Raw genomic sequence first — 11602 nt, 5'->3', positions numbered from 1 at the left:
ATATATATATATATATATAAGTTAATGATTGTTGATTAAATACATTTTGATGAAATGGACGTGTATATTATTATTTTAATTTTATAGTGGAGCAAAATGCAAATCTTATAAATATAAAATAATGAAGTGGTATTTAAACATTTCACAGAAGATCGAAAGGAAGTATCGATCATTTACTCAAAAAATATGTCAAATCCATTTTTTTAAAACAAATTTCATTTTACTTTCAGAATTAACATGATTGATTTGTAAATCTACTTCTTGTATAAGGAAAATGGTAATATTATTTCTATTTTTGATAATATTTCTTCATACATAAGTTTTTTTTTTGTATTATATTTTGTGTGAATTTATAAATAAAAACACTATCAAATTAAGAGAGATGAATCCATGCCTAATTATCAGATTATCGATATTCATGCAATTTTTTTTATATCAAAGCCCAATACAATAAATTATGCAGAATGCAAAACAGGGAAAGAAAAAGTTAATACTTAATACACTTCCACCAAGAAGAGAACGAGAGCCTCTGAAAGACTGTCTCTTCTTTTATTTATCTAAATAAAGATTTTTATATTTTTCGTTTTAAATATAATAGATAGAGTTATGCTTGTATTTATTATATCTTAAGGTGACAATGTGAGTGATACTAAAAATGTACAGTCTCTAGTTTAATTTCGTTGACAGTGTACAAAAATATAATTACTTCTACTATTACTTAAATTGAAAAATATAATTTTTTTATCTAAAAAAAAAAACTGAAAAACCAGAGAAGGTTAGCAATTAAAAAACAAATTATGGCCGGCTTATTAATAATCATGTTGTGCGATGCAGTATAATTAATGTGATTAGAATATTGTACAATCGCTTATTTAATAAAAAAATATATAATTGAGCTATTGTTAATTTAAAGAATTTGAACTTAATTCTTATACATTAATATAAATTAAGAATTGAAGAGTATATTTGAATAAGTAGGAAATGAAAGTTAGATATAAGATATCAAATTTAAATAAGACACATAGGCTATTAAGCTATGGATTTAGTTACATAAAAGTTTAACGTTGTTGTTTAATTAGATATTTGTATTTGTATAATTCTTAAGATAATAATAATGATTAAGTAAAATGATTTTATTGATATAGCTAGTAACACAAATTAAATCAATTCAAAAGGTATTTATAAACATTAAACAATAATATCAACCACATATTTATACATATTATTTTATATAATTTCTTAACAAATTAATCAGTCATTAGAATTGATTAAGTGCTTGTTTGGGTGTCATTATTTTGTTAAAAACGATCTTTTTTAATGAAAAAATATCTTTTTTTTATTTTTTAGCATGTTTGGCAAATTTTTAGTAATAAAAGTAGAAGTACTAGAAAAATAAAAAAAATCTTTTATAAGAAGCTGTAATTTATATTTTTTTTAAAAGATTATTTTTCCTTAAAAAAAAGATGTTTTTTATGTAATAAATAAACAAAAAAGTACTTTTATATTATTATACCCAAACATAATTAATAGATAAAAAGATCTTTTTGCATGAGATATCCAAACATAAAATTACTTTTATTTTTTCATAAGATCTTTTAAAAAAAATAACTCAAAAAAAATCTTTTTTTAAAAATTCACCCAAATATTTTATAATAAAATAATTAAACATATTATAACATAATAATCAAATTTCTTTATATGTACCAGTATGATCAAGTTTATTAACGAATGATAAATATATAATTTTATATAGTAAGTAACTAATGATTGATTTTTTGTGTTAATATGATTTGGTTAATGAGATTGGAATATTACTATATAATCACTTAAATTTAAAATTCAAGTTAACATCCAATCAAAATTAAATTNATAAATTATGTTTATTTTTGGCTGATTATTTTTTTGTTACTAAATATTTCAGTTTTTTTTATTCTTTTAAAGTTTCCAACTTTAATTTTTGTAAGAAAAAGAGAATCAAAGAGAAGAAATAAAATACTTATTAGTGTTCAAAATTCAAATAGGATTTTCGAATAAAATATATATGTTATTAGAAAATGTAAATTAAATCTTAAATAATTATGTGCATTTTAGGATAAAAATTTCGCCAGCCGTTGGAAGTGGTACATTAAGGCAAGCTTAAAAGGTGTACGGCAAAGATTAGCAGTTCAGTGACCTTAACCACCGAAACATATAATGAAAAGACGAATATACCCCTGCAACCCCGTTTCAAAAATATGGAGCTTCTTTTTTGGTACCTTCTAATTCTATTTCTCTCTCCCTTCCTCTCTCAGACTCAAGTCTCATATGATATAAATCAGAGAAACCTTTTTGCTTTACCGAGGAGACCCCGAAAAAATAGCACCGAAACCCAAACCTTCTTCTCTTCTCTCTGTGCATCCGAAAAGGGTAACCAACAAAGAAACAAAGAAGGGAACCAGCTGCTACTATAGGACTCTGTCACACACCCATATTCAGATATTCTCTTTTCCATGCTTCCCTCTTACATTACACAACACCATAAAGCATAAAAGAGAAAAAAAAAATGAAAGCTGAGATCGTTAACAGTCTTGTCTTCTTCTTCACTCTTTTATTCTGATCATTCTCTCTGAAGCTGAAGCTGAAGCTGAAAGTGTTCTTCTTCTTGATCTGATCTGGTACTTCTTCTTCTTTGCCATTTATGTTTTAGTAGGAGTAATAATTGCTCCTCCATTATCAAGCATCACTCTCGATTTAGCAATGCCGTTGACTCACGTCTGCTTTCTCTGTTTCCTTTATTTTCTTTCCCTTTTGCGTGTGCAATTAAACAAGTTAGTGTCTCTTTTCAGTTACAATATGGTGTTTCTTTTCTGCTTGGATTTCAATAAGGTGGTGGTGTTCTCTCTGGCAACAGAGAAAAGAAAAAGAAAAGGAAAAGGTTCACCTTTTGAATGGATGCTAGTGAGATCTCAAATTCTCAATCTTTGCTTTTGAATGTTTTGTCCGAATAAAGAAAGGCTTAGGCTTTTTTCATGGTTCTTTGATCTGTAAAGCGCCAAACGGGAGCTTCAAAAGAAAGATTCTTCCAAAGAAAACGATGAACCCGGCCTTTTCTTTATCTACCTCACAATAGAAGCCACAACTATACTATATTCTCATTTTCATTTTTCATTTTTCATTTTTTTTCGTTTGTTTAGGACTCATGTGTGCTGTCTCCGCTTCTCCCTGCAACTAGTCTCTTTTATATTTGCCGTTGAAAACCGTTTATCATTTTTAATCATTTTCGTACCAATAAGATTAAACAAAACAAATATCTATACCATTGTTAATTACTATTTTTTTTTTAATTACTTTAATTTTTCCATGTGTGTGACTTCCTCCAATTAATGCTACAAAATCAATCTCCCTCTCGAATTTTGTTATTAAAAATTCCTCGCTTCGGATTTGGATAATCTGCATCTCCATATATTATTGCCACTATATATTAAACCTTAGCCGTCTGCACTTGTTCTCATGCCAAAGATCCTAATTCATATCTTGCTTTTGCTTCAGTTTTGAGCGATTCGAAGGTGGAAGAGCAATGAGAACAGAGTCCAACAAAATATCCAAGGTATATTATATGCATGCACTCACATAATTGATCTCTCGTATTTAATTTAATTTACTACTAATTTCTCCTTGTTGTAGTCTTCTAATTAATTTTCGGTTAATTTTGTGATTATTGTAGTCTTCGTGGCCAAAACAAGCCGTGAAAAAGTGGCTTAACATAAAGACTAGTGCTGATAAGTTTCACTCAGATTATTGTTTCACAGGTAAGTAAATAAAAGTATAAAACTTAGATCGATCCGTTCTTCATGTTTTTCGTCAATTAGGTTTAATTTCATAAATTGATTAATTAATTTGGAATCAGGAGCAGAAAGGAGGAAGAGTTGTTCGGACAAAGATTGTTACGCCGTCGTCCCAGATAATTTCTCAGGTAAATTAGGAACAGTGTTTATTGGTAGCCCTCAGATTAATTGGATTGGGTCCCAATTTGATTCGATCCCAATTTGGTTGCCACGTGGATGGCCGGATTTTCCGGGAAACAGGGGTGTCCTGCCTACAAAATTTAGCAGTTTTTTTTTTGTGATGGAAATAATATTGAATTCTATTGATTGATTTTGGGCTATTTATTTTTTCAAAGAGGGGTGGTTGATGGATTCTAGAAATGGAATGAGAAGTTGGGATCTTGGGAAGGAAGAAACTTGTGTTCCTTTCAGTGATGCTCTCGACCTCAGGTAAGCACTTGTATCATAGCTTTCGTTGAAACATTATGTGGCTAACCTAAACTCTTTGGGGTGCTGTTTTCTTTTATTATTATTTGTATTAGTTGTGGGCTTGTGGCGTTTTCTTTGACTTTTAAGAAAGAGTGATTTTGATTTTTGACGGGTGTGGCTGTTTGTGTAGGATGTTCGTGGGGACGTGGAACGTTGGAGGGAAGTCACCCGATGAAGCTTTGAACTTGAGGGATTGGTTCAAGTCTCCTTCACCAGCTGATGTCTATGTAATTGGGTATTTTTTCTTTTCTTTTCTTTTTTCTCTTAATAGTTTGAATTTCATTACCTCTGTTACTATTTTTTTTCCTTTTTGGAGTTTGCTAAAGAGTATTTAAAAATGTAAATTTTATATTAGATTATATTTAAAAAAATAATTTTACATTAAATGTTTTGGATGACTGATTAAATTTTTCTATTTATATCTTCTTAATTTGTGTTGCAATAATTAGCAAAACTTTGCCTTTTTTTTTCTCCGGTCATCTTACTTTTATAAATTCAATAAGTTGTAGTTCAAAATTCAACTATTGAAAATTAAACTTGACGGCCATTTTTCACAACCTTAAATTTATAATTTATTATTATTATTATTAGGTTCTAATATTCATGAATATTTTTAAAGCGTTCTTAAATAAGTGTTAAAAGAAATTCAAAAAGGAAGAAGAAACTTTTTTACTTAATTTAATACCCTTGAAATGATGGTTTGAAGTCCCTATCTGTTCTTAAATAAGTGGCTAACCCTAAAGCTCACATGTCAGACTCAGAACTACCTGTTACTTTCGCCTTTTACTTTTTAACCTCGCGCTTCTTACTCTCGAAGTTAATCCCTGTACTCGCATAAAGAATTCGTTTTGGGGTAAAATAGTAAAAGTGTGTAAGTGTATGTGAATAGGTTCCAAGAAATAGTGCCGCTAAACGCAGGGAACGTGCTTGGGCCAGAGGACAGTGGGCCAGCAGCGAAGTGGCTAAGCCTTATGAGGCACGCATTAAACCCAAACATTGAAGAAGAAAAAGGAGGCGTTAAGCAGCAGCAACGGTATTACCTTGCAGCAAGCAGGCAAATGGTTGGAATCTTCTTATGCGTTTGGGTGCGTGCCGATCTTTACTGCCACGTCACCAATATTAGGGCCTCTTGCGTTGGCACTGGCATTATGGGCTACCTTGGCAATAAGGTCCATCACTTTCACTTTCGCACACTCTAAAACTATGAAATATGAATTATCATTTCTTATCGTTTGGTAAATGGTTACACTAACAGGGCTCAATATCAATTAGCATGAGACTGTACCACACCACGTTCTGCTTCGTCTGCACCCACTTGGCCTCTGGAGAGAAAGACGGCGACGAAATGCGTAGAAACTTGCACGTCTCGGAAATCTTGAAGCGAACTAAGTTTTCGAGTTCCTTCGAGGCTCCTCAAACCATACTTCAACACCAGTATGTGTTAATGTGTATAACATAATCTTTTCTTGTTATATATTTCCACGTCCTACTGCCTAATATTTGAATTCTTTTTAATCCATGTGTAGTAATATCATATGGCTTGGAGATTTGAATTATCGGCTTGTAGCTGGCTACGATGATACACATGAGCTTCTCAAGAAGAATGATTGGCAGGCACTACTAGAAATGGATCAGGTAATTAATTTCATTAACTAAAGTATAGTATATATGTACTAAGTACTATCATATGATGATCTTATTTTGTTTTTGTTTATTGCGATTGGCAGCTAAGAATAGAGCAGAAAGCAGGTAGAGTATTTAAAGGTTGGAATGAAGGGGGAATATACTTTGCACCTACATACAAATACTTAGCCAATTCGGACCACTATGTTGCCCAAACTTCCAAGTCCAAGGAAAAAAGACGCACTCCTGCTTGGTAACATTTCAATCTCAATTCGCTTCTTTATCTAATCTAACCTAATTTTTAGCATTTCTGTTTTTCACATACATGTCGCATGAAACCATAACAAGATGATGATTAATTGTTTGTCCTCATCATATGCATTATTGTTGCCACTTGTTAAAAATAATATGCTATGTGATGCCACTGGTCAGATGACACTTTCCCCGGTTTACAACTTGAAACAAACATTATTATACAAATTCACATAGCTAATAAAATGCCATTTGCATTTTGTTTAGTAACTAGAAATCGATTCCATTTGAAAATGGCCAAGTCGTGACGTGATGTATAGATTATTTGCTTCCTGAATTAGTCAACCGCCAGAAAATAATCATCATCATGTGAATGTTATTGCAATCAGAGATGCCTAGTTTAGTTATAAATAATCAATGTAGTTAATGATGGAGGCAAGGGAACCATATATTAATTATGAAGAAAAATAAATAAACAGCTGACGAGTATTATTATTGACCAATGACAATTTTTTTAAGGTCCTTTATTTTTTCGCTTATTATAATAAGTAATAAACTAAGACGTCACGCTAGCCAACAACCTTTCATGGTTTATGATAAGCTTCTTGCTCACGTTAACGAGGCCAAGTTGCTTCTTAGTTTATTCAGTGTCTTGTATTCAATTTTTTTGGCTAGACATTAGAGCAAGAATAACATATACATTACATTATAATTATTTATATGCACTAGCTGTTATTTTTGAATTATTGTGGCTCAAGTAATTGTTGTTCACAGGTGCGATCGAATACTGTGGAAAGGGGAAAGGTTGAAGCAGCTATGGTATGTTCGTGGAGAATCCAAATTCTCTGACCACAGGCCAGTGTATTCGATGTTCTTTGCTCAAGTCGATTTGAGGGGCAAAAATGGCATTACTCCTCCTCCTCCTCCTCCCTCTAATGCTGTCACCATTACACGATCATGTTCCTCAAAACCATTGGTAAACGCTGGGCTACCATCGTCTTGCGCTGCGAAAGTGCAGGCAGAAGAGCAGCTCTTGATGCTAACGAGGACACAGAGTTGCATGGACACTGTACAAAGTTTGTGAGTCCACCATGTAGGGCACTAAGAATTTTGGAGGGATGGAATTCTTTTTTTAATTTTTTATTTGGCAAGAGATTCTTATTGGAATTTTGGTCATCCAGTTTGGAGACTAGATTCGATGAGGAATCTTAACTGCCTTGAAACACCGCGACCTCCTCTGTAAATTAGGAGATATGGTGTTGCTTTGCTAATTTTGATGAGGAAGAGAAAATGTGTTGATAAATATTTGTAAATCTGGAATGTGATATAGTAAGAATGATATTTATTTGATATCATTTTGTATAGATGTTCCTTTGTTTTTTCTTATCAATATAATTCATTGATTAGGAATTGCTTTAATTTGTTTAGCAGCATTATATAGAAACATCTATATAAATGTCATTGGTCTTTTTCTTACTTAACAATCATTTGAACCAATGATTCAAGATGTACAGCAAATTTTGATAACAGAAACAGTTCTTCTGTTAATTAGTATAGAACTGTATATAAATTGTGTGGAAAGGAAGGATAAAATGAAACCCTATATGGGGTTGACCCTCAATCAGGTTTTAATTATATTTATATATGGTGAAACAAGAAAAATTATATATCATGTCTTTTTACACAAATATTTGATATCTATTGCTCAAGATTAAAGAAAGGCTGATGGAAATTCTATGTCGAGAGATAACATATTGATGATGGTTGTTCATTAATGCATGGGAGTTGAAGGACATGTTTAATTAACTTTGTTTGACTTGTTCATTTTTCATGTTAATTCAAAATCCTATGACTAGTCACAGTTTCTTCCTTCTCACATGTTTTCCAATATATAAAGAGAAGCAATGCTCATAATAAAGGGAACACCGAATTTTCTACTATTGTGGAATTAATTAATACTAGAAAATACGGAGTCTCAGCATCAATATAATGTTGTATTGAAAGTTGCACCATGTTCATGTTGTAGGTACTTCGCTTGGCTTATGAAGAAGCCTTACTATTACAGTAAAAATTAAACCTCAACTACTCATACATCATAGTGTGAAGGACCAAACAACTATGAGACTATATAAAGTTGTTGTGGTTAGAGTTGGAATCTTGTCTCATACTTGTTCATCTCTAGCTATGTTTTCCTTACCATTCATGCCTTCTTGAGTAAGATACTGATTTTTGGCATTACTGTTATCTTCAATACTTGGATTTGGTGAGTCATAGTCTTTGCTTTTGCCCCAAACCACCATGTACAGCCCCAAAATAATCACAATGGCACCAACCACCCTGTAAAATTTTTCATATTCTTTCTTTTAGTTCAATATAATGTTAATAACATGATAATGTATAATTCCCAAAATTTTAAAATCGAATCAGTGATCAAACTGGTAAAATTAGAAGTTCAAAGATTTAAAAATTTAACAGAAATTCAATCGAAATTGAATCGGATATAAAAATATTATATATTTATATATAAAATATTTTTTTTGAAAAAATAAATTTTGTATTTTATTATTTTAAATCGATTAACTGCTATAAAAACCAAACTGATTCAATCAGTTAACCGATTTTTTAATTGGTTTTTTCGATTTTTTGACTGATTTATTACTGATTAATTTTTATCCTAAATTGAACCGATTGCTTGACTCGTTCTTGATTCCCAATCTGGTATAGAATTATTTTACCTTCCAAGGAACATTTGCTCAGCGAGAAAAATGGAGCCCATGATAGCAACAATGACCATACAGAGAGGACTAAATGCTGTTACAAAGACTGGACCTCTAGTTTTCATGACTACTCCTTGAATGTAATAGGCTAGTCCAGAGCAAAATATGCCCTGCAAAATAACCAAGAGCATATGTGTTACAAAAACTAAGCTGATTATTTATTTATATGTGGTATGAAAATTGTTAAATTAACGAATTAGCTCTCACACTGTAGGCAGCAGCAAGTAGTTTTGTATCCCAATGTAGAGTCCATACAGAAGGATTAGCCCTTTCCATAATGAGGCCCACTAAGCCACCTTCAATTGTTCCCAATAGGCATATCCATGATGTAAGTGACAGCTCAGCAGGGTACGCTTCTAGTGTAACAGACTACACACCACATACATCATAACGTTAGACCAAGGATTATTCTGTAACTATAAAGTCTTAATTAATGGTTTAAAATTCTTTTATATTGTAAATAAAGAAATGAAAGACTCACTTGAAGAACCATGAAACAAGCCCAACTAAAGCAGCCAACAGTGATCATGATGGAACCCTTAATGACATCATGAAGGTTTACCCCATTATTATGCTGGTTATGGGTATTGCTTCCATGGGCCCCGAAGAGCTCTGGGCCTTTAAGCAGTGTCATAACCATGGCACCTGCAACAGTTGCTAGAGTCCCAACCACCTTTGCTTGACTCCGTACACTTCTTATTTTCACCTTCTCAAGCCTGTACAGTGTACACATATTTGCTTTTAAAAAAGATGCTTTCTATTTTGCCTAAATTTTAGACATAGAATTTAAAAATAAAAGAGTGAGTCTTATTATCTTCTATTTCTATTTTTAGACAATTTAGTTCAAAAATTATAGGCACCAAAGAACTTTCTTTTAAAAATTTCTGAGGGCTTGGTCTACGGATTCATATTGATTCAGTCAAAAAATAATACAAAAATATTAGATATATGCTAAAATTTAATCACTAAATTAATTATTATAAATTTGTATAAATATATATTATTTTATATATTTTTAATATATATTTTATATAAATAATTACTTTGTTAGTTAATTTTCAGTATATATATAAAATAGTTATAATTATCTATCAATAAATGAATTAAAATTTGTTGACAACAAATAAATTCTAACAAACTACTGCCATTTTACTGGAAAAAAATGTCACTCTATACAAAATTAAATAGCATCTAATACAATATAAATATGTTTATTTGTATGCTTTTTTACCTAACACTTATTTGTTTAGAAAAAAAAATAGTTCATGAAATGGTATTAAAGTTCTTTTTTTTTTCTAAATTGTTTTGAAAAGTAGTACAATATTCGATACCAAGACACTAGTTATAAAAAATATATTTATGCTTTTTTTTTAAAAAAAATTATAATAACCTTGACTATGACATACATAATTTTCTCTCGATTTGTATAATATTTTTATTTTAATTATTTATACATTCCAAAATAATTATTGCACATAAAATTTATATAATTAGTTACTCCAATTTGATATTAAACTACATAATTTTATTATTTTAATTATTGAATTTTATTCTTATGATTATAGTAATATATTTGTTAACGGATGCTGCATATAGAGACCAATTTAAGGACCACCATACCCCTCACTCTTCTGGATTGATATATCCAAATCCAATACAAGTAGTTAAGTGTTTACCAAATTTCAAAGAAACATTTCATCACCAAAGGAAGTGAAATAATAATCATTAATTAATTACCTAAGAATGCAGGCCAAGACAAAGGTAATGGCAGGAAGCATATTGGTCATGGCAGCGGCAAAGGTTGCTGTTGTGTATTTCATTCCCAAAAAGTATAAATTCTGATCAATAACTGGCCTGCCAATAATAATTTAATAAAAATATAGTAATTATTAATAAATATCAAGAGTTAATTAAGTGAGTGTTTCAATTTGCATGAGAGAAATCATAGATAGCCATGCAGAAAATTACTCTAGTATGCTTAATGCCACCATCTTCATAAAGATTGAAAATGTCATCTTTGGCCTCACTTTCCTGGTAAAACATCAACATACCAAATTAATTCAAGTTATATGATCACGACTCGTTCTACTAATAAAATGGCTATTTCTATAAAAACATCTTTATGTAGATCATTAGATGATTCAATTAAATATGTATAGTAAAACATATCAAATTATTTAACAATTTAAAATTTTATCTTCACATATAAATATTTTCATTGGAGTAGTAACGAGCTTTTGATAAACTTATTTCTATACTCATCGTAGAAATGATGAGTATACAAATAAGAATAAGAAAGAGTGGTATAAACATTTTCAATCGACAAAGAGTAGAGAATACATACTTGTCAATGACTAATGCGAAAGGGGTTATGACAATGAAGGCAACAACATGGCGATAAACAACAAGAACATAATTGCTCATTCCCTTGTTGAGTGCAGCCTTGGATAGAACATCCATGCCGGCAAATCCAAACTGCAAGAAAATCACACCTATGAATGGCTTCGCTTTTTCCAACCATTTTTGTGTATGACCATCCATCTTCCAATACCACCTATTGATAAATTACTTGGGCCACAAGAAACAATAGATGACACACCACTTCACCAATGAAGGTTCATGCTTCTTATATAGTTGGCTGTCGTATATATACTATGT

General features: G+C 30.9%; 2 protein-coding genes across 3 annotated transcripts; one reads left to right on the top strand and one right to left on the bottom strand.

Annotated features, from left to right (window-relative positions):
- The first annotated feature begins 2295 nt into the window (after nt 1-2295).
- LOC107493305 (type I inositol polyphosphate 5-phosphatase 8) lies at nt 2296-7531 on the top strand. 2 transcript variants are annotated; one of them, XM_016114401.3, is made up of 11 exons: nt 2296-2654; nt 3529-3586; nt 3704-3788; nt 3887-3952; nt 4160-4253; nt 4423-4527; nt 5182-5461; nt 5548-5726; nt 5819-5927; nt 6020-6168; nt 6942-7531. In XM_016114401.3, exons 2-11 carry the CDS (start codon nt 3557-3559, stop codon nt 7249-7251), a joined length of 1407 nt encoding a protein of 468 aa, XP_015969887.1. In that variant the 5' UTR covers nt 2296-2654; nt 3529-3556; the 3' UTR covers nt 7252-7531. The 2 variants fall into 2 exon arrangements, with proteins under 2 accessions (XP_015969887.1, XP_052107362.1); XM_052251402.1 differs by lacking the exon at nt 2296-2654 and having other exon boundaries at nt 3146-3586.
- A 611-nt stretch (nt 7532-8142) lies between these two features.
- Nucleotides 8143-11602, bottom strand: LOC107493306 (WAT1-related protein At2g37460). The gene is made up of 7 exons (XM_016114403.3): nt 11289-11602; nt 10913-10975; nt 10682-10798; nt 9426-9660; nt 9152-9313; nt 8903-9054; nt 8143-8504 (listed from the first exon to the last, which is right to left on the bottom strand). Exons 1-7 carry the CDS (start codon nt 11483-11485, stop codon nt 8330-8332), a joined length of 1101 nt encoding a protein of 366 aa, XP_015969889.1. The 5' UTR covers nt 11486-11602; the 3' UTR covers nt 8143-8329.

Source organism: Arachis duranensis, chromosome 6, assembly GCF_000817695.3.
Source record: "Arachis duranensis cultivar V14167 chromosome 6, aradu.V14167.gnm2.J7QH, whole genome shotgun sequence".
NCBI classification, from domain to species: domain Eukaryota; kingdom Viridiplantae; phylum Streptophyta; class Magnoliopsida; order Fabales; family Fabaceae; genus Arachis; species Arachis duranensis.
Note: the sequence above shows the minus strand (reverse complement) of the source record. Positions and strands in the feature narration are given on the sequence as shown.

Coding starts and splice junctions, on each gene's coding strand:
- LOC107493306 (XM_016114403.3), bottom strand. CDS start 11,485: ATGGATGGTCATACACAAAAATGGTTGGAAAAAGCGAAGCCATTCATA. Junction 10,976..11,288: donor TTCGCATTAGTCATTGACAA/GTATGTATTCTC, acceptor ATGTTTTACCAG/GAAAGTGAGGCCAAAGATGA. Junction 9,661..10,681: donor GTCTTGGCCTGCATTCTTAG/GTAATTAATTAA, acceptor TACACTGTACAG/GCTTGAGAAGGTGAAAATAA.
- LOC107493305 (XM_016114401.3), top strand. CDS start 3,557: ATGAGAACAGAGTCCAACAAAATATCCAAG. Junction 3,587..3,703: donor AGTCCAACAAAATATCCAAG/GTATATTATATG, acceptor TGATTATTGTAG/TCTTCGTGGCCAAAACAAGC. Junction 3,789..3,886: donor CTCAGATTATTGTTTCACAG/GTAAGTAAATAA, acceptor ATTTGGAATCAG/GAGCAGAAAGGAGGAAGAGT.